This window comes from Pyrgilauda ruficollis, unplaced genomic scaffold, assembly GCF_017590135.1.
Source record: "Pyrgilauda ruficollis isolate IOZ18807 unplaced genomic scaffold, ASM1759013v1 scaffold5, whole genome shotgun sequence".
In the NCBI taxonomy this organism is placed as follows: domain Eukaryota; kingdom Metazoa; phylum Chordata; class Aves; order Passeriformes; family Passeridae; genus Pyrgilauda; species Pyrgilauda ruficollis.
The window spans coordinates 1198936-1222425 of record NW_024526599.1 but is presented as its reverse complement, the minus strand read 5'-3'; the positions used below and the strand labels follow the sequence as shown (position 1 = coordinate 1222425).

The 23490-nt window shown below is 34.7% G+C and overlaps 1 protein-coding gene across 5 annotated transcripts in view; it reads right to left on the bottom strand.

The window, feature by feature from the left end:
- Window positions 1–23490, bottom strand: part of SEC24B (SEC24 homolog B, COPII coat complex component) — a 45658-nt gene that overhangs the window by 4793 nt on the left and 17375 nt on the right. For 3 of the 5 annotated variants that reach the window (XM_041479880.1, XM_041479882.1, XM_041479883.1), the window contains 18 exons: window positions 21907–22011; window positions 18885–18965; window positions 17008–17189; window positions 15234–15418; window positions 14001–14103; window positions 12988–13114; window positions 12260–12369; window positions 11244–11356; window positions 9715–9833; window positions 9254–9309; window positions 8725–8931; window positions 8238–8361; window positions 7455–7613; window positions 6853–7026; window positions 6098–6208; window positions 4706–4881; window positions 2886–3023; window positions 577–681 (listed from right to left, as the gene is read on the bottom strand). In XM_041479880.1, coding sequence (XP_041335814.1) covers window positions 577–681; window positions 2886–3023; window positions 4706–4881; window positions 6098–6208; window positions 6853–7026; window positions 7455–7613; window positions 8238–8361; window positions 8725–8931; window positions 9254–9309; window positions 9715–9833; window positions 11244–11356; window positions 12260–12369; window positions 12988–13114; window positions 14001–14103; window positions 15234–15418; window positions 17008–17189; window positions 18885–18965; window positions 21907–22011 — 2375 coding nt within the window. The remainder of the gene's footprint in view (window positions 1–576; window positions 682–2885; window positions 3024–4705; window positions 4882–6097; window positions 6209–6852; window positions 7027–7454; window positions 7614–8237; window positions 8362–8724; window positions 8932–9253; window positions 9310–9714; window positions 9834–11243; window positions 11357–12259; window positions 12370–12987; window positions 13115–14000; window positions 14104–15233; window positions 15419–17007; window positions 17190–18884; window positions 18966–21906; window positions 22012–23490) is intronic. The other 2 variants (XM_041479881.1, XM_041479884.1) reach the window with 1 other exon arrangement.

The window sequence follows — 23490 nt, the reverse complement described above, 5'->3', positions numbered from 1 at the left end:
GAAGTGATTCAAGGTTAAAAGCACCTTCTAGACTGCCATTGGAGTAGGATAATGCTTTATTCAATTGAGTGTGATTTAGTGCAATTTCTACAAATAACTTAAACTGTATCTACACATTTTGTTCAGTCTCCAATTCCCTCTCACTTGCAACTCTTACATAACACAGGCCACAAATCATAAACAAATCATGTGTGTATCTGAGAACGCTCCTGCATCAGGTGTTTTGTTAAATCCTCTAGTATGTGCAATTTAATAGCCATTAAAAGAAATTCTGGAAAATAGAAATACATTAATTCCATAAAAACATCTTGATGTGAACTCTTGGTATATTTTGACCAGTATTATATGAAAAAAATTTAACCTCAGTAGCCTCAAAGATAAATATAGCCTCAGATCAAAATATGAAAGCTTTTCACTGGAACACAGATTACTGTCAGGGTACCTGGAATACTGATTTACAACACTCTTATTGCTGAGAGCTAACTGGTTTTAATAACACAGCAGGCACCACTTTTTGGTTTTCTTTTTCTTCTTACAAAATGTTTTAAAAAAGGAATGTGTAAAATTTTAACTTACTGAACCACAATCCATAAGGAAAGCTCCTTCTCTTGTCAACTTCTCTGCAGACAACTTCTGAAGGGGTGGCTGAGGAACAACTCTGTCATTTACATGTATTGTACTCTGTAACAAAAACCAAATATTCAGTAACACTAGAATTTAACCTTAAAGGTAAAACAAAACAGGAAAAACACTGATAATCTCTAGTAAAATTCTGAGGATTCTCATAGAACAACATACTATGTTAAGCCTAAAATGATTATGTACATCAAACAGTTCTAGAATGTTACTTATTCTAAAGGCTACTTTAATACCTAAAACATAATAATGCAAGTTAATTTAAGTTGCTTAAGTAACATTTTTGATGTTACAGATGTCAAAATTTAAAAATAATTACTACTGTTGACTTAAGTTTTCTACAAACAACATCTGTTTTTTTTTTTCATTGCATTCAATTTCATAGAAATGTTGCAAGAGCAGAAAACCATGAAATTCTCTCCCTGTAAGGAAGGGTTCCATACATTATTGCATTCAATTAACAGCAAGTCCCTGATTTAAGATCCTGCATGAAGTGATCTTTGGGTTTGTCCACAGGGCCCTATGACTGATCTGATTAAAGAATCTGGCTGTTTGGACTAACATTATTAAAAAATACCCTGCCTTTCTCCCCAGCAATAAAACAAACAAAAACAATTAAAAAAAACCCAAAAAAACAAAAAAAAACCAAAAAAAACCCAAAAAAAACCACCAGGGACACAACCCCCAGTATTTTAATATTAAAGTTGCTTCCTCCTCCAACACAAAAACAGGCCAGGTATCTCAATAACCTCTGAAGCATTCTGCAAATAATATAGGGGAAAAATACTCTACTGACTAAGCACATGCCCATGTAATGTAAGATTATTTTAAAAAAATCACTATTTAAAAAATTTCATATGATAATTGCATAGATTAGCAGCTTTTGGGGATTTAGACACAGTTATGAAAATCAAGCTACTAAATTCTACTTGGGGAAGTTCCAGGCTTTACTCAATACTCTCAAGAATCAAGTGTTAGGAGAAAATAAAACTAGCAAAAAACATTTAAAAGGAATTCTGTAATATTTTTTTAAATTTAAATTAAAATTTTAAATTTCGTTTTTAAACTTTTTTTTAAATTAAAATTTTACAGATTTTTTAAAGAAACAAGACACTGAAGAGCAGCCGTTGTCACAAATACTTTAAACTGAAGTAGTACTAAATGGCAGATTAGCATTCTGTTGTGATTTAAAATCTGGCTTGTCAATTAATTTCAGTAGGTAAAATAAGCCCTATTTTTGCATTATTGTACTCCAAATAACTGATCTGAAAGCCTTTGCTAATAAAACTGGATCTCCTGAAGACACTGCAGATTCTTTACAGCACAAGCACACAGTGTTTCAATTTAAGTGCCACAAAAAGAACTTCACAAAAGGCCAGTTGAAGTTGGCACCTCAAAGACTGGTAGGAGTGGAATATAAAAAGAGTAACTCCACTGAAGAACACTGAGCTTAGACTCACCTATTTGAGTTCATGAAATACCTTAAAAGAAACTTCATGATTACAAATAGCTCAGAGGTTGTGCTAAACAATACAATACTACTGCCAGTGAAACTATTCAGTTTTCCATATAATCTTGTATCATTTAGAAACAAACTCCTACATATACTTTTCCAAAACTAGGGACTAAAAAACTCCTAAAATCTTATAAAACCCCTTATTTTTGCCATTATAACTAACTTTGACCTTAAATAAAACCCCATCTCGCTTCTTACTATTAAAAAAAATACATCCATTTCCTAGGCTACATTTGTAGGAGACGAAATAATAAAACCTGGTTTTGTACATGAAGTACTTTCTCAGTCTAGAAGTAAAATTCTGTTTTATCCACTTGAACCTGAGAAACCACTGAAGGTTGTTACTGCGGGCAACTGTATCTGATTTCTGTATATAAAACCTTGAATCATCCATCGGATCTACTACACTCATTTACCACAGACAGTTCTAAATAATAAAAACACACTGAAAATATCTCCAATACATACAATTTCTTTCTTTTCTTTGCACAATAAAAAATTATGGCATTAGTGTGGTCGTTGAAACAAGATGAAGTAAAACCACAGCTCTGCACATACCACACTACAGTACTTGCAACACAAAACTTGAAAATAATGTTTTTATTTTTTTTATGACTTAGGGGAAATGCTCCATTTGTTTTACAATAACAACACAAAATTACTGCAGCACAACACCAAATTTAATGGGCCATTAAAACTAGGAGCTATACTATAACCAGGCTCCATACATTACCTCATCAGTCAACTTGTCTATTCTGTACAAGTTGGGATGTATCATCTTCATCAAATGAACAAGAGGCTGGCTCTTCATCTGGCACATTGCATAGACACGATCATCCAAGCGTGTACTTGTGCCTGTTCTGAAGGCTTTCTGCAAGAGAACATCACTACTCAAACAAATCCTGTACTTCATGTCTCATGTAAGAGTGCATTTCAGACTTTTCCAAGCGTCAAGCAAAGGTAGCAATGCTTTTGTAAAGGAATGTATCTTATTGGCAGAATCTTAATCATAGACTTTGAGCATGATGTTTAAAACATAATCCAGCCCCTCCTTATTGATGAAGGAGAATAAATTTCCCCCTCGGTTTGTCTAAAATTTGCATGCAACTGACCAGCATTTCTCATTTTTATTCTTGGCAAGTGACACTGGCCTGTGAAACTCACCAGTGCAAGTTGGCACAGGAAAGATATGACACAAAGCAGAGTTCAGGCAAGGGACATACATGCACAAGATTAACTCTGAATTTATAGTAGTAAGAATTCAATGTTAAGGAAAAGTTTTGGAAAGGAAACATACTTTCACGTTGTATAGGAGAAACTAGACTCTCACAGGAGAAAATTTTTTTTTTAACTCTCCTACTGAATTTTTCAGATCTCCTTTAGGAGCAACTGGTATACAATTGCTGTGCAAAGCCACACAATGAAGTAAACATCATATTCTAACTCAATGGAGAACATTCCTATAATCAAAGTTCATATTCTCTTTTACACAAAGCTAAGGACATCATTCCTTCTTGGCTGCAACAAGCATTTTGATTTTGGTTTCTCTATATCCCATATTTTATTATTGCTAATAAAGACAATAAAAAATCCAAACCTAAACAACCTTTCCCAGCCACTCTTATTTATGTCTTTTACACAGCTCTTGATAATAAATGGTCTGCCTTTTCCTCGCCATTAACTGCATTTGTCATGCAAGTATCAAAAAAGTCACAATCAGTATATTAGAGACTGAAGTAAACACTAAGCCAAAGAAAATATATTATTATACTTAGCTCTCTTACAAGACTTACATAAAGGTTTATTCATCATAACAGAACCAAGAACTGTCAGACATGAAAAACTTTAAGCAGTGAGATTTATTCATAACAAAACCCTGCAGGAAGCTCTCTCCTTTTAAGTATGATGTTCAGTAATCGAAACAAAGATATCATTCAAAAATAATAATAAAAAAGTAATAACTACTTTTATGTGAACTTTCAACTATATCACTTCTATAATAAGTTTTACAGTATTTCCATAGAAACGCATTTTTCTTTTTGGAAATGTAAAGAACAAAAAATATGTATTGGAAAATACTTGTTTCTTCCTTCGTAAAATAAAAATAAGTTTAATAAGTTTTATAGTATTTCCATGGAAACTCATTTTTCTTCTTGGAAATGTAAAGAACAAAAAATATGTATTGGAAAATACTTGTTTCTTCCTTTGTAAAATAAAAATGAAGAAGTACTAATAAGCAGTTTCCAACAACCTTTACACTACACTGATGAGCTGCCAAAGTATAAGAAATGCTGATTGTAAACTATATATTTATTTTAATTGTAAAGTAATATAAGACAGAACATAAGAAATTAAAAATCAAATAAACTAATAAAAGGTTCAGACATTAACAATTTAAAATAAACTACTATAGTAATCTTCTACAATAAAGTCCAGTCAGCATAAAGATGGTAATCCAATTTCCATGATTTTAGAGAAGTGCAGACATTGCTTGACCGAGAACTGAAAAATTCCTCAAACGGAACAAACACGAATCGACTAGGTCATACATACCTGTTTGAGAAGAGCCAAAATATAGAGTGGGAAAAGCTTGAGGGAATTTGGTGCTATCAGCATGGACTGCTGCAGATTTGAGGCAGTTGACATGTATGCTGCCAAGGAGTCCACCACGGCATTGACTAAGGCATCTCTTGCATCTGCAAGGCTGGATGAAACTGAGCGATCCACAGCTGGGGGATTAGAAGGAGGGAAGAAGTTACCAGACAGGGCCTCACTCCTTCCCTTGAAATTTGAAAATTTGAGTTGTGCTTCCAGGTTATGTTTTAAGAGTAAAAAATTTCGCAAACCACATCTGCAGTCGTAATTGTTTTGAGGAGTAAATTAGATGACTGTCCTTACAGAAACTCACTTTCATAATGCTCAAAGATATAGTGCAGCAAATTTTGGCTTCCTGGTTTGTACTCTTGGAGAATGAAAAGAAAATTTTAAAGCAATCATACATAGTTAAGTCTAAATATTCATTTAAACCTTATACAAACAACTTAGCTATTGTTGAAATGCTGTTGCCCAACCTCCAAGAGAAGATCTAAAGATCTACAGCAATTAATTTTGACTTTTTTCCCCCCCTCACATAAGAAATTTCTTCTATTACTTCAGTGGCATAATACTGATTACTGTAAATGCAGCTTCACCTTTCTCTGCTGAGCAAGGGCTGCAAATCCTTTGGTTGGAGGAAGCCACCTGCTGGACTGAATGTGCATTTAAGAGGAGATCACAGAATGGTTTGGGTTGGAAGGGACCTTAAAGATCATCTAGTTCCAATCCCAAAAGACACAGAATTACAGTTTACTTCTTTTAAGTGATTTCAATATTAATATATAATATAGCATGTGCTAAAATGCTGCACAGAGTCATACACATTTAACAGGAGAGATCAGTCTATGAAACAGCTACTTATGATCCACAATTAAGGGATAAGTAAGAATCCTCAACCCTGCAACAACAGAAGGATGGAAAACCAATACTTCAGATACACTGCTGTCAGAAATTCCCTTTTAGTCTCCAGCAACTCACTGAACTGAATCACTGCTTCTTAGGCAATCCTAGAATGCTAAAGTTTGAGTGAACAACAATAATGATGATACAGAAATGAGAGTTTTGATCCAAGTGTGTTATGATTCTTTGTCCTTTACTAACCATCAGAAAACAAAGTCAAATGGCTCCTTTTAAAAGACTAAAGTCAACTAAGTATTCAGAACAAGGAGTATTTCAGTTCACAGTTTCAGTATGAATTTGGCTTTGTCATCTTCTGTACACACAGGCTCCAGTGTGTTGCATTCCAACCTTTTTTAATAGTACCCAGGCTCTGTTCACTACTTAATTTAAATGGCTGGCAAAATTAAGAACATGCCAAAAAACGTGTGAATCTTCCTGGCCTGTACTCACCCATGTTTGCTAAGAGGCACACAACTGCTTGTACATCTGCTCCTGCATACACATCAGACAGGGAACTCACTACAGGCAAGCAAAGCGTGTGCACTCGAATTCGACGCTCACCTAAGAGAAATGAGAGGAAACCAGCCATTATGCGTTATCTCCTGGTAGAATTAACAAATTGAGTCAGTACAGCATCTCCTCCCATCTAAGATGCCCCCATGCTAGAAAACATACCAGTTAAGAAACTGCTGCAACACTGTCTCCCTGTCTCAACCTGTTAAAATTCTACTCCAGAGCAGCACAAATTGATAACACAAACTAGCAACAGTAAATGTCTTTGATCCTACAAATGAAGTACACTGACATCCATCCCAAAATTTTGTGGCATCTTCTACCATAGAAATTAGCTGCTATTCTTATGCTCACCCAGTGTAGTAATTACAACTTGATCCAATCCATCAGAGGCCTGTGTGTTTGGACAAAGTGCCTGCCAAACATGTTACTGCTTGTAACAATGGCCAGACTTTTAAGTAAAAAAGTCTTGCTGGATCAGCACTATGTCAAATACAGATGAAATTTTCACATTAAAACAGTGTTTTTAAGGATTTCCATTATGTGATTAGCTGCCAAGTAGACTTTACTAGCTCTAACAACATTCTTTTAGGGTATAGAGCACAAAAAAGGGCTGTGGAACTAACTTTACAAACATTACACCATGAAAAGAAACAAAAAGCCCAGTGACCAATTAATTTGAATTTATTTACCTTTACTGGAAGTATACAAAAGAGCTGTTTGAAAACAAACCAAAGATGTGTCAGTCAGACTTTCCTCTATGGACATTTGTACTGCATATCCAGCATCAGGATTGACATTGGCAAGGGACAGTAAATCAGTAGATCGTACAAAAAAATTCCCATGGAAAGTGTGTATTGAAAGACCTAGAATCAGATTAAATAACTCAGAGTGAGGTTAAAACAGCATGGAAAACTCTCAACAATAACTAAAACCCCAGCCCTCAAGCTACAGTTGAAGAAAACAGTAAAAATTCTATCATGTAAACCAATTACACAAATCATTAGATATTTCAGCATGATCCTGTAGAGTTCATGTTCAATTCCGGACACTCCAAAGTGAATGATGTCCTACACTACACATACCAACTTACAGAGAGATGGTACTATCAACTAAAAACAAATCAAAAAATCAAACACCAAAAGCTAACTTAACATAAAGAAGGTAACTCTTTTACTCTTCAAAGCAAGAAAAATAACATTCAATTTAATGTTGCTAAAGACTAAGCACATCCAAAATGATTGCTAACACATTTACACCAATGATTCCATAGGAATCAGTATTTAAGACACACCTTTTGTACATCTTATGCGCATAACTGCTTCAAATCCAATCTTTCTTGTAAGGTATCTTTTCAGGTCTTTTTGCAACTTTTCAGCCTGAGCAGGATTATGGCTACGATGGAAAGATGGATAGTAATAGATGCATCCAGCAGAATACTTGGACATGCAAGCTGTGAAAGAAGGAAAGATACAGTTAAGAAGTAAAACAGTAACGTGAAATCAGGAATAAAAATTGTGTCCAGACTTCCACAAGTCACATCTATGTTCATCTTCTCAATATCACCCACATCACTAAGAAAATGAGAACTGTCCCTCCCAGATGAGTGAAGATAGAAATTAATCACCCCAACATATAAGGACCTAATTATACACCAAGCTCAATAAACAGCCTACATTTGGCAGTTAAGATTGAAGTGCTTGCAGAAATATCTAGTGGTATAGAGGTAAAATTAAATGTATGTACAGAGACAAATCTTGGATAATTATCAAAAGATGAAAACTCTGTTCTACCCCTATAATCAAACTTCATTTATTCCTTGCCAAGTTTTTGTTTCCTTTTCTTGAACAGGAGAACACTTCTCATTTAAAACTTTGAAATCTTAGAATAAATTGTCTGATATCACCAATATAATACTCCTATTCTTTACTTCCATCAACCTTAAGGACAATTCCTTTGCAACATGAGGTGCAATAACAGAAGTGCTAAAATATTTACATGGCTTAAGAATTCCTGAGGTAGCCTGTGCTTCTGAAGAGAGACAACAGTGTAGAAAGAGGGAATCAGTACTCCTTACCAAGAGAAGCTAGATCAGAATATTGTGAACTTAAGAGAAATAAATCCACAGCAGTCTGCTGGCCGGAGCAGTCCAGTGCCAACTTCTTATAAAAGTCTGTTGCTGGACCAAGATGCTGGACCACCTTTAGTAAATAAACCACACAGGGAGGAGTTATGAAAACAATCATGCTTTTTAGACTTTATGGACCAAAATACATACTATTCAGCAGCATCTGAATAACTGAGTCACAAATATTCGCAGTTTCTTTTGCTTGCCAAGGAAAATTATGGACCAAAGGCCAAAGACAGCTCATGCACTTCAAAACAAGTAACACCACACGTACATGTATAAAGTAGTGATCTTAAATGCAGAAACATAGACATAATTAAAATTTAGTTAATTGCTATAAACGAAGACAAAGCAACTGATCTGCAGAACTATGCAAGTCAGAAAGACATGGCCAGTCCTTAGTCTTTTGAAATTAATAGTAAGGGAAGTTTTTTACCTTTGTGCTTGACCTTTGATTGGGATCCTCTCTGGAATGCAAAAGCCCCGCTCCCAAAGACGGTAACTGAGTTTGAAACACAGAGATCCGACCACCCGTTGGAGACATCAGTTTAAATGCAGCCTGAAGAGCAGGGCCCAATGCACTGTGTGTCTCTCTTGTATTGGTGAACATATTTGGTAATGCATTCAATAGATCTTTTATCAGCTGCAGAACAGATTGAAAGATGTTTTATGAGATTCTGCAAGCTTGAGATTTTCTGTTGTTTCCAAAAAGCTGTACTGCCACAACTGAAGTGGCAGAATCAGTACCAAATATTTCGGTTCTGTTTTAACACACTAAGCAAAACAAAGCTGCAATTTTAAAAGCTATGATGTACCAATGAAACAACACGTAATACTTCCATAATGAAAAATGAGCATTGGAACTACATATTATGAAGATTAAGTTTGAATTCAAAGTTTAACAGGAACATCTGTTTTGAATATTTAACACCTTAAATTTAATGATGTATTTTGAGCCATCATACCTCTTTGCTTTCATGGAGATTTACAAGTAAACTATCTGGTGTAGGTAAGAAAATATCTGTGGAGAGAATAGGAAAAAAAAAGCTTTATTAAAGAAAAAATAACACTAAAATAGAACAAAACATTTCATTGCCCACTGCTATAAACACCACGAAACAGTCTATTTTTCTAATGTGTGTGCTACAACTAAATATGTCTTGCAGATAAGTAAATTATATATAGATAAATGTGTGTTAGAGTAATACAGTCCATACAAAGCTTGTCTGATTCAAAGCAAAATTAACTACTGAAATTCACATTTTAAACATCACCTACTCTGTAGTTAGTGCAAGACTATTTTTCAAAAAAATATTCAGTAACATTGACCTAATACCAAATAGATGAGAGATTCTAACCTTTGTTCTGGGAAAAAAAATAAATAATAGGTTCTCAAAAATGCAGCTTCCATTTTCTTTTTACTTACCATCAATATCTGAGACAATCAGCATCTGAGGCTGTGATAAACCTTCTTGCAAGTTGTAAAACTGAACAGTGCTGTCAAACGTTATGAACCCTATTCTTGTTCTTGAATCTCCAGGCAGCCTGAAGCATTAAAAAATAAACTATTAAGCCCTAAATCTCTCTCTCAAGACACATAGATACTCAGGGCTCCTGCTGATGTTAGAAGAAACTCAGTTCATGTACAAAGAAGTGAAGGGAGAACATATGAAGGGAGATCTGAAACACGAATACAATCACTACTTCCTCAACATTTTCTGAAAAGCTGGAGTAATGATACAGTTTATAAGACCAAGTGTTACAGATAAGCACTCACTAACATATCGATGCTTTGTTCCACAAGAGTGCTTAATAAGTTCATTTAAACACCAGACTGACACATGAAAGAAGGCAGCCTTCTCAGTTCTTTAACAGAAAACAGTATATTCTGCCCTTTCCTAATTCAGAATCCCCATTTACTAATGTAGTTACAGAGTACTCACAGCTCTAAACCAAAATCCAATGTCTACAATGCCACATTTTTATTTCTTATGTGGACCATATTTCAGTGTATGGCATAATACAAAACTAAAGACTACAGGAGATTTCTCAAGCAAAATATAAAAAACATCATGAAGTGCTGAAAACTATGACAGTGACCAAGAACAATAGAGGCAAATATTGTTGTTACCATCTGGGTATATAAATGAGCTGGATGCACTGGTTTTCCTGTGGACTTAGCATGGGAATTTATGAATTTTCCTAAAATAATGAAGTATGTTTCTGAGATTCTGTTGACAAAATAGCCATAAAAAACTGAACAAAGAAAGAAAAAAAATGGAAGCCAAGATTTTTAATGTATATGTTGGCTTCTTCATGAGAAAACCAAGTTCACCAAGAAAAACTTGTAGAAAGGAATTTTCAAGGCAATACCTCCAGAGGATTAGTTGTCAAAGGCATGAACACAGTCAAGCTCATTAACTCTCACTCAAAATGCACCAGGAACAATTCCATATATGCTGTCCCAGTGCAAAAATAAAAACACAGAAATTGGCAGAGGGTAACTGTGACTCAAAAAAAACCAAACTGAGAACACAATTCACCCAGGCAGTTTTACTCTTGTGGTTACAATGTTCCAGTTTGCAGCACCTCAGAACATTCAGCACAAGAACCAGATAATTTACTGCTGTAATTTATTAGTTTTGCTGGTCTTGGCAAGGGGGAAGAACCTTACCAAGACCAAAATGAAATTTCATTTTTAAATGAAATTTAAAAATCTTTGTACAATCAATATGTTGTTAGAAATTACACCTAAATATTCCTTGCAGATAAGCAATTAAATTATATGCAGATATATGCAGACATATTATATGCACGGAAAGAATTCCAGGCAATGGAATTTCTGCCCTTTACGGACAGAATGTTTAGGCACTTTGAAATTTCCTTCAAAATTTTCAGTTATAATTTTTCATAACAACATGTTAGCTGATTTGAAAAGGTTATTTATACTCTTACTTGTCTAGGTTTTCCAGCAATGACTGGCAGAGTATTGTCAAATATCCAGCCTCCACTGCATTATGAGACACATCTAAAACAAATAAATATACCGCAGGCTGAGGAGGACGAAGCTACAAAGTAAAAAAAAATAAAAACACTCAAAAATCATATTCAAAGAAATGTTAAAAGTGATTAGTCACTAGAAAGGGAAGTAGGAAAAGGGAATACTTAGAAAAATGAAAGGTACACATTATGCAATAAAGGTAATTTACTAAGCAATATGCAGACAGATTTAACCAAAACCCCCAGTGGTTAATAACTGTCATTTGTAATAAACACAAAATGTTATACTTCAGGGGAAAAAAAAGGACATTTTAGTCCCTCCTCCCAACAATCAATTCAAACATGACAAAAGATACCAACTTCCATCTTTTAAATTCCATTGTTCTTTCAGTACATGGACAATGTGATCCATGAAACAGGGTTACAGCATTCTACCTACACCCCTCCCCCAGTTATGTATCAAAAATGTCTGCCACAATGTTTCAATTCAAAGACAAGAGAACAATTTATTTTTGCTGCTGCTAATAATGTCATTATGAAGTAGGCTTTTTCCCAGGCAGACAAGACCATCATCCCAGCAATTGTAAGCTGACTCCTAATAACAACTATTTCCTCACAATTACTAACTAGAAATTTGAGGCTGAATTAATTTTCTCATTATTCTATTACTGGTCTTTCAAAACGTCCTCAAAATGAGGGAGAAAGGCAGAAATCACACTGCATCAGATTAAAATCTGACTGCCACATTAAACTACACTGCATGACAACACCCATTGAATTACTTTCAACTCAAAAGCTCCTGACTGTTTACATCAGCCAAAACTAAAAATATGAATTTAACTATTCCTTGGTGTTAAGATGAGTTTCACAGAAGAATTATTACACACCACTGGATCAATATGAAACATTACTTTCAAGCACTATTACATTATGCAATTGCTGTTAAAGTTACTATGAAAACTTTTTCTTACCATATAGTCTGAAGAAGCAATGAATTCCACTGTAGAATTTTGCACCTCTGGCCGTTTGTGAGGCTCGCCATAAGACCGTGTCAGAGGATTATACATAAATTCTTCAGGAACTATTAAAAAAAAAATCGCCCCCAAATACAATTATATTTTTGTCAGAAAATAAAAACCATTGCAGCTAAATGCAAAGTAATGTGGGCACACTTCAATTATTGCAATAACAAAGAATTTACATTAAGGATACATAAAAAAGGGACATTTCAAATAACTCAAGCACATCTTTAACACCAAAGTTCAGTAACTGGAAAGAAAATTTATACATTTTAAACAACAACAGATCCCCAACTACAAAACAGCAATGCAAGTAGAGTATTTCACAACAAAGCAGCAATCTGTACTGTTTCTCATAACCTCTGGCCTGGATTGTAGCTGTCATCATGCTTCCATCTGCATATTGCAACAGCAGTCAGTGGGATTAGCTGATTTCATTAGACAAAGAATCAGCATATTATAAACACATTTTCTTCATGTCCACAAAGATTGCAAAACAATCTTTTGCTTCAAGAAGAAGCACAACACATCTGCCTTAAGATGTTTTTCAAAATCTCTGGATCATAAGGACATTGTCACTGTAGTTTACCTTTTAATCTAAAATATCCCATGGACAGATACTATGTAAATACTTGAAAGAGAGTCTATAAATGCAAGCATCTCCTGCTACAGTCACTTACCATCATTAACTCTATAGCACAGGTTGCATTTCCACCGTCTTTGATCGATGAAAGAAACAAAAGGGTTGATGTAAGTCCTGCAGGATCTGCATCTCACTATTGTGCTTGATGTTATTACCGGCAATTGCTAAAAAGGAACAATGAAAATCTGTCACAAAGGTATGCAATATACTTTATGGAAATCATCTCTGTGCAGTACAGTTCATAAAAGCTTTGTGAGACTTCACTTTCTATCATCTTTCCTTTTAGCTGTTTAGTTCAATTTCACAGAGTAATTATGATGTCTATTAAAAACAATCTCCCCCTAAAACTAAAAAAATTAACACTTAATTAATGTCTTAAAATGGTCTCAAAATCAAAGATGTAGTAAGATCTTAAATTAAACTACTTTAAATTACAGCTACTATGGCAAAATGAATTATGAAAGGACAACTTTTGAGTGACTCTATAAGAAATACGATGGACAGCAAATCTTACACAAAGCACACACAATTAATAAAAAGAAGTTATACCAGACAGTTATTCACATTTTTACATAAAAGCTAATAAATTACATTGAGAGGAGTTGCTTAACATGAATGAATGAAGCTTATGAATATAGCTTCAGTCTTATATTGTGTTTATGTTCTACTGATAGCAAGTATCAGGCCAGTCACACATTCAAACCAAACACCTCTCTTCATGAGAGCTCTGTAAACACCTTTTCAAGATGTATCTGACAGTTGTGAGCCCAACACCCAGAGTGCCAATTCTCTGGAGAACCACAGGCAAGCAAAGACTTCCAACAACAAAAAAATAAACTTGAAGGGCTTCTCCCTTATGCATTCCAATGAAGTAGCAATTTCAAGGCTTTTTTTGCTCTCCTCCTCCTCCCTAAGTCACAGACAATTTTTTTGTACTTCTGTTAAACTTAGGACTTAACTTAGAGTTAATTATATTTTATTGTTTGAATGAAAATAGAACACATGCATATATAAAAAAAAAACACACACAAAAAAAGTAAGGTACTTTACCGTCAGGTCCCTGAAGGGATGCAGCAACAAACCCAAAGGAAGTTTAGCTTTGTTTAACAAAGCCTGTGTCTGTGGAATATTTGTCAATGTACATCGAAATGAGCTGAAAGGAAATAGAAACATCATGTTAAAAATGAAATTTTGAAAGATGTTGAAAATATTGTGTCAACACTTGATTTTAAAGAACTTAGAAATTTAAGAAATCTTATGTTTTACAAAGATGATTTCATTTAAAAACATGAAAAAATATTTGTTAAAAGGCTTTGTAAAGAAACAAACAAAAAAAATACGCCCCCGCTCCAGTTTAGTAGTTCAGCAATGCAAGTATACCAAAACCAACTTGCAATTAAGAGAAAGAACTCTTTCAGATACAACACTCAATGAAAACCATGTATTTTTCTGTTCATTATAAAGATTACCCCTGTGAACTAAGAGAGTATTTAACTAGTACTCAGAATGTCGCATTTATATAAGAAAACAGTAGAAAAAAATCCCAGATACTGAGAGAGTCAAAACCTTTAGTTCTGTGTAACATGAAGGGACACTAAAAAAGCCCAATGCACAGATAGTGCTGTCAAAAGTGTTCCTCATGTAAGAATGATTTCCAGGCCTTCAGTTTTCTGATTTCTGTTGTCTGGTGGGACCATGCACTGTCACTACAGGAATAAGGATGCTGAGTCACTTTGAGGCAATGAAGAATACTTATTTTGGAATTACAAATAAAATCTTTGGGGAAAGCACTTTCCACTCCACTTGACTTGGGATAGTTGATAATACTACTCAATGTTAATTAGAGGTAAAAGGATACCTGATTGCAGAATTATCATAGTAAAATATACTCATAAATTATTAAGTGTATTCAGGCATAATCATAATACTTTTGTGAAAAAAATCCTATGCAATACTACAAAGTGTTCTAAGAAACATATTGTGTAACATTAAGGAGTTTATTAAAATACCTTTTTCTAAATGCATAAAAAGGTGAAGATATGGAAAAATTATTAAAATACTAAGAAACTAGCTACACTCACTGCATATAATATATTCTGATGGCAGGACAGTTCAATATTTGTGCAATGATTCAGAGGATAAACTTATTTTCAGTTAAAAGGGATTTTATTAGTTCATCCCTAAGATTCAAATCAGGAGTCAGCTGAAACACTTTTTGAAATTTTAAATAATTATTGCCCACTAAAAGAATATAAGACACTGTCCTAGACACAGTAAACTTACTCTGGACTGCAGTTTAATTTCCTAAGATCAGAATTCAAGTTAGGCACAGGTGCTGGAACTGAAGACACCGGTAAAATATTTCTATCATGTGTAAGGTTTACTGGTCTTAAGCTCTCTGGCTGCTGAGAATGCTGTAGACTTAATCCTCCTAAGGAAGAGGACAGCTGGTTCACACCTGGATATTGCTGTAAAGTTAAGAGCATAACAAACAGGTAAACACACAAACACGTTTAAATAACAACCTTCAATCTTCTGGTAGTGCCCTCCCATCCAGACATGTATTAAAAAAAAAAAAAAAAGATACAGCAACAATTAGTAACAAACCCAAACAAACAAAAGGAGTGCTGTACTGCGGAAATTTAAAAATGCTACAACAAATGTGACACACCTTCCAAATGTGTATCATAGGACAAAATTCAAATTCATTACACAAATTGACACCAGAAGTTACACATAATCCTTCAATCTCTCCAGAAGTAAGAAAACAAGTTACTAAAAAGGCTGACACAATTTCTCTCCCACTCTGCTCTGCAATTTAACTTTTGTTACAATCAACTTTTCCAAGATACAGACACAGACTTTAAATATTTATTTTTAAATTAAAACACCATAGAAGAGGAGAAAAGGTTAGGTTGGAAGGCACCTTTGAGGTCTGGTAGTCTAACCCCTTGCTCAAGCAAGGCTAAATTAAAAGTTACTTTAGGTTGCTCATACAGATTCATCCAGCTAAGTTTTCAAAATATCTAAGGACTTAGAATTTCACAGCACAATCTGTTCTAGTGCTTCCCCACTCCCTTATAAGTTCTCCTCGTATGTCCAACCTGAATTCACTTGAAGCAACTGCTGTTCTTGTACTGTGTGCTCCTGAAAGAGCCTAATTTCATCTCACATTACAGTAAAAATGAAGCCAACCCTTTAAATTAAAAAAAAATTAATTAAATGAAACATTTCTTCCAAGTCACATTTTACGTTATGCCTGTGACAGTGAGAGCCTTACTGGATATCGTTATGCCTGTGACAGTGAAAGCCTTACTAGATATTATATCCAGAAAGGAATTTTGGTCACCTACCACAGCAGTTTCATTGTCTTTGCCAGTTAGCCCTTACTTCAGAGACCAGGACTTGTTTGTCAGTACATTTCTTTTTCTAGACCCCTTCACACATACATTCCCCTGCACTTCTTCAGCATTTGTGTCTTGCCTCAGGACTTGGTTCTTTTGATGCCACTGTTCTTGGGGGATTCACGCATACAACAGGAATCAGGTGATTGTACACAATTTCTTGGATATTTGAAGCTATCTTTATAAGGAAAACAGAGCAGATGCAGGCAGCCTGCTCCACAACACACAGCCAGCACAAGCTCTGCAGAGCTCTTTTATCTGGACCCTATGCCATGCCTTGCTCATAAGGTCATTTAATGCTTGAGATCACAGCCTATAGCAATGCCCTGATATATGCTGATCAAGTACTTCCTTATGCTTCTTCCTACCAATAAAGTTCAGCTCTTTCAAACATCAAACCTCAACAGTTTGCTAATAACTGGTGAAGCAAACTTGTTAAGCCTGACTAGTTGGAGGTACACTTAAAACTTTAATCCAAAAGCCTTCTAGTAAGTTTAGAACCAGAGCTATGACATCAATATTATACCTAATGTTCATTGTCTCAGAAACTATAAAAATATGACATATGATAATAAAGGGGAAATATATCACACAGAAGAGGGTTTTCCCAGAAATTTACTTCATGAGGTAATTTTTAAATTAAAAATACAAGCCTGTGCATAGTGCTGAAAACCAGAATGGTGTCCTGGATTACTGGGCTGCACAGGAGTAGGTGGTGCTGCATTTTGGTAGCCTGGCTGCAGTGCTGGATATCCATAACCAAAGGGCTTAGAAGCTTTTGATGTTTGGAGGACTGACGGAGAGGGAACTGGGCTGCTAGTCACAGAATGTGTCTCTGGAAAGACAAAAGAAAGGTATTGAATATACTTATTATTTCCTTCTTAATTTAAATGTAAACTCCTAAATGCTTCAAAACAACATTGCCATTTTTTCATTATCCATCAAGTTATTTTTCTGCACTGAAAAAAGTAATTAAAAAGAAAGATTACTTCAAGAATTTTGACAAAGACAGTGTGTATGGAAGATGACCAGGGACTTGTGTCACTACAAAGAAAATGTTACTTTACAAAAAGAGGCAACTTGGAAAAAAAAGTCATTTGAATTGAAAAAAAACAGAACCACATTTTATTCCAATATATACATTTGATATGAATGACAAATGAGACAATTCATGTTTAGTCTCCCCACCACTTCTGAAAACTAGAATCACTCTGATTCTACGATTATTTCATGAAAAGCCATACCTAGAGTTAGAGAATAGTTCCATTGGCTCAACCTTATGTTTGGATAGTATTCATAAATGGCAGAGGAGAAATAAAGCATGGTCTCTTTTGAAGTTTTAACCTGATGCAAGTTTCTCTTGTATATGCCTGCAGCACAGCCTAGTTCTGCTATTTTTCAAGGTCAAACTGAAAGTAATCCACAGTGAACTTAACAGCTGTAAAGAGATCAAAGTATTCTTTCAAAATGTCTACAGATGTGAGCTAAGTTTCAAAAGAATTTAAGGTTGGTGAAGTCACCTGGGAAAAGTGCAAGCAAAGGAACAAAGCACTCAAGAAACCAACTGCCAAGAAACTATGTTTGTCATGAACACTCCATGAGGGATAAAAACACAATAAAACAATAAATAAAAAAAGCAACATATTAAAAAAACCTAATGTTGACTCTGTTAGAAAAAAAAGGAACAAGTTATTTTTAGAATATGTTTTCAGCAGAACTAAAATGGCTAGTTATTAGGCCAGAGGGTACAGGATTTGTAGTCCTGATAGACTCTATGTGGATAACAATACCAGCTTTCTAACTGAGATCTCACTTTAATCAGGAACCCATCAAACGACGGCAAACTACTGTGACACTCCCAGGGGCCAGAACAAAGTAAAGGAGCCAGGAGGGTGTAGGCCCTCCAAGTTAATCCAATTATTCATTTAAAATAGTGGCTAAATACTTTGAATAGCATCTTTTCCTCTTGCTCTCAATATGACAGCTCTACAGATTTCAAGACCAAGGTAGTGAGCCAGTAGGTTCATTTAGAACTAACCTGACAGTCCTGATATTTTTAGAGCTAAGAGTAAGCAAAATAGCAGCCATTTTCTTTAAATAAAGAAAAGTAAAAGACAATAACCTGATCCAAGCATCTCTGCATGCTGATATTGTTGGTCTCCCAAAACTTCTGTGATGTGTCAGCAACTATTATCAGCTCCTAATGTCAACAACACAATCAAGCACACAGCATAATCTAGAAAAAAGATGCTGCTTTCACACTTAGCATATTTTCAGCCCTACCCTCAATACTACAATGCTAAGTATGACTTATGATTCAGGGAACTTTTATTAAATGGTTATATGAACTTCAGTGGTAAAACTGTGAGAAATTATTTAAAAAGACAAGTATGTTTCCTCTGATGACTTCCCCTGTTCCTTTCATAGGCATGGCCTTTAATCTACTTGTTAATTAACAATAAACAACACCAGAAACAATAAAAAAACACATTTATATACTTGAATAAATAATTCAAAACAAACTGCTTACCTGGATAGCCACCTTCTTCCAGAGCATCATAATTGTTCAGAACAGGAGAGGCACTGCTTGTAGTAGAGGAACTATCAAGTGCTGGGGGAGGAAAATAGTTTAACTTTAGGGATATCAGAAATAGCAAACTTTTGATAAATAAAAGACTGAGATATTTTTTCTAAAACCTTTGATAAGAAACTGTCAAGAAAGATCCTGGGAAAAACCCCACCACTTCAGCCCTAAGACTTGAAAACTATTACCACTGTAAAGAGGAGAGGGAGAAAATATAATCAGCAAGATACTAGAAACAAACAAGCACATGCCCAACAAACAGCAAGAGAGATCAATGGCAAAAAGACAAAAACAATGAAAAAAGTTGTTTCTTGAAATAAAAAATAATTTTATATTAAACCAAGAGTTCTTTCTAGACTATACCAACTGAGGCCATGCACATTTTAAAAACAGTCCATTAACGGCCTTCTTCACAACTGCAAGCAACAGAAGATTCCCATCATTTTCAGAGTGATTATCCACCTTCAAGCCAAACTGACAAGGATTTAATTCTTCCCTCCTTTCTGTACCATTCTAATTCACAGCTAGCTCTCCTCAGTCTAAAGATTCTATTTTTCATTATCATTGACAAGATTCTGAACTTCAGTTGGTATAAACAATTACTCTTGGCTCAGCCTAAAGTAGCTAAGTAAAAAGTAACTACGTAAAATTAAGTACCAAAAGTTAACTAGGCAGATATAAAAAATCACAATGAGCAGATACATAGCTGTTAGGACTGAAGAGACTTGACTGCTTAATTTTTAGTTCAACCTATGCACAGATCTTGAATATCTTATTGTAAAACATCTGGCAAACAAACAATTATTTTAAAACATCTCTTCCAATGTGATTTCACATACATTTATTTCCAATGAAAAAAGGGCCAAGGAGATTAAAGGTATCTTCTCTTTAAAACACACCAAGCCATGAAGTGTAGATAGAAAAAAAAAAGTGTCTATTTAAGAATTGAGGGGAAAAAAAGAAAATTGTATATATAATTTTTGTGGCAGAAAAGACTGAAAAGATTCACTGATACTGTTCTACTCAGAAGGATCAACCAAGACCACACATCCCATTTTAAAGCTGAAAGTATTTCAAGGGACAACTTCAATGATGGAGTATTTGAGACTTCCAAGTGAAAACACTTTGCATATGAAAACATAACACCACTGGCATTTGGGACACAGAAATACCATGGCACCATCCTGACAGTATAGATAATTCTTGAGCATTTTGCCTTTAAAGCATTCAACTAAGAAATAGAAAAGCTATTTTAAAAATCCATAAGACTAACAATAACGTATTATTTAAACAAAAATTTAATTCTGTGACAGTCACACAATCTTAGTTTTCAGATTTTCACTGTAAATTTTCTTTTTTTTTAAATCCTGGAGGTTACTAAATAACATAATTGCAAGATTTTCTTTTCTGTTCTAGAAGATGAAGGAATCAAGATTCATGACTTTTTTTACCCTGATCAGGATTAGGCCTTTTAAAGCTTTGCTAAGTCTTACTACAGAAAAGTCAAAATATACTTTTGTTAGGTCAACAAAACAGTTGAGAAGTTACACAAACACAAGCAACCAGATTTCCAGTACTTATTCTTCATAAAACCACTGTGACAGTCTGAGCCAGAAATTTCTCTACTAAAATCTGTTTAGGATTTGCATTAGCTACTACTGACAGGGTGTAAAACAGGATGCTGCTTGTTAATTAGACAGCCACCGTATGGAACCTGGGTGCCCTTTCACTCTTTTCCATAAAATGAATTTAAATGCAATGATCCCTCCAAGGCTACAGATTTTAGTGATGTACAGAACTTGAGAGAGAATGATGATAGGGAGTATGAAAATTTGTTTAGGGAACAAAGTAAGGACAATAAGGTTACAATTGATAAGAAACCCAATCAACATCATTTGGACAGAAACCTTGGCATGCAAACCCAACACACTGTTCTTAATTATGACTTGGATATCATCATTGGTCTGTTTCATTCTTCACAGAATTATTACGAGTACACTACACTATTTTCACAGTATTCTAGGTGATGATTTAATTATTTTAATAAAACACTGGTTTTTTTTCCTGACAACATGTACCATAAAATGAAAGAAAAAGCAACAATAGTTTCCTATTTCCAATCAATACTAACAGCCAGCAGTACAAGGTATGTGTTGATACTTCCATCTATCAACAAGGGCAGTAGTCTCATGTTTATCTCAAAAAAGCTTTTTATACTGTTACCACTCATGCAGCCAATAAAGACTTCTTCAAGTTCCAAAAGAAAAGTTTACCAAAATTGAAGAGACTAAACTGGTGAGAAACATTAAACTCACAAAACTGGGTCACTGACAAAACAGGCAAAATGCAACCAGGTATGTAACACTTCAACCAATCAGGACAAATTGCTTCTTAAAAAAAAAAAAAATCAACAAACTTTTAAAGTTTTCTACAAAGTAAGCACATTAAAACTGAACCTATGAGCCTAACCATTGAGACATACACTTTAGAAGGAGAAAAAAATCAGCACAGATTAATTTACTGTCCTAAAAAGCACAACCTCTCAATGTTTACTACCTTAATTGTATGAGTTCCTTATGGATAAAATGAGAAACAAGGTAAACACTGTTTAATGTAGTGATACAAGTGGCGTCTGGTAGCTTAACCTGACCAATTATCAGTGCAAGTTCTACTGCTAGTTACCTTCAGTTAAAACTCACTGCAAATCAAAATACTAAAAATATGGGAGTCTTGCAAGTTGTAAATATTTTTTTGGATTCATAAAACACCTGATATTAACATGACAAAAACAGGACCTATTTGTTGGTCACTACTTTTTGTTTACTATACTAGTAACAGCTGGGAATTCTCAAGCTGAAGAGTCAGGGTGATGCTTTGTCTTAAAGGAAGAAAAAGTTCAGGGGATGTAAATATGGGGAAAACCTTGAGTAGGAAGAGAACAAGATACTGGTGTAAAGCTAAAGCCAACCTGCTTCCTCATCCTCCTCATCCTCTTCCTCATCATCTGAACTTGATGACAAGGGAGCTGGTGCAGAGCTAGCTTGATTATTAACATATCCACCATACTGCATGCCTGTGAATTGGAAAGCACAAACATCAGAGTCAGACAGACAGGAAAGACGAGAAACGGAAGTCACAAATCATTGCATTAAAAGTGAGAGAAATCAGCTGTTCCAGAGAAAATCCCAGCATGCAGCAAGTTAAATCTACAACCCTAGAAGCAGTTTTTAGTGGACTAGTTCAGTAAAATATTAGTAGAACATGGAAGTTAGCAGATAATTTTATATATGTGAATGTGCATGTGTATCAGGAAATTAAACGCACAGACTTCCTACCTATCTTTTTAATACCAGTTTATCCAGTAGAGTACTTTCATAAATTAATACACAGAAATAAAGGAGTTATTTCCACATAAATTCAAATTATGTTATGAAAACGTTTAGAATTAACTTCTGCTTGGTACACCTGTCCCTTTTAAGACAAGAATAATTCATGTTGGAATTCTGTCAGAAATGAATGAAATATACCGCTGTTGCCACACGCAAGAGTACAAACACACATACAGAGAGCACAACACGAACAGGGAAATTAAAGCTAGGTAAACCTGAACATTTGGGTTGTCTTATGTTTACATGAGTGCCTAAATTCGGGCTCACAAGCACGTGATTACACCACGCATAGTGTCTGGTGACAGTGCAGCAACTGTTACTGCTGTCACCTCCACAGCACAACCTATTAGGGTTTTTGGGGTTTTTTTGTTTGCTTTTACAATATCTACTCTAAACATATGTGAGCAATACATGAAAGCAACACAAACATACCATTTCAAAACAGAGTAAAGCATGCAGCAATGGCTTATAATTGATTTCCTACATTACTTGTTATTGATGCATTTTCAGTATGTTCAAGAAATCTTACATTTCTCTTGTGACAAGGCAGGGTTAGCAAGGATTTTAAATACGCTTTTAGTCAGGCAGTGACATCCTAAATAAATGCAAGTAATCCCTGTTTCTCTCAATCTAATGGATTGCTATGGTAAGAAAATATCATAAATATTCAAAACTCTTCAAATATTTGGGAATTTGGGCTTCCATCCCTCTGTAGAAGTACTGTGGCACCAATGAATAGCATTCTTTATTTTAATACTATAAAGCATTACAGAAGTGTTATGTGTAATTTGAAACCATCATGGTAGTTAATGATATGCCCATCTCTTACTTCAATCAACTGTATCAACCTTTATTCTATTTAAAATATGGTCTATAAATGCTGTTAGTTTCATGGCTCTTTCAAAAGGGTCACCAAACCCAAGAGGAGCATTTTAATTTCACTTTAAAAACCCTAGGAGATCAAGGTGAAGAGTATCTACTCAAATACTGGAAGCAAAAAGAAAACAAAGCAAAACTATACACCAATATTCTTGAGAAGGTGAACTTTCATAGAGAGACTGGTACAAGAAAAGATGGACATCGTAGTCCTTTATCTAGTGCATTAATACAGTTGTTGTACAGTTCCAATCAAATTCCTCTGTAATTCAAATAATCACAACAAT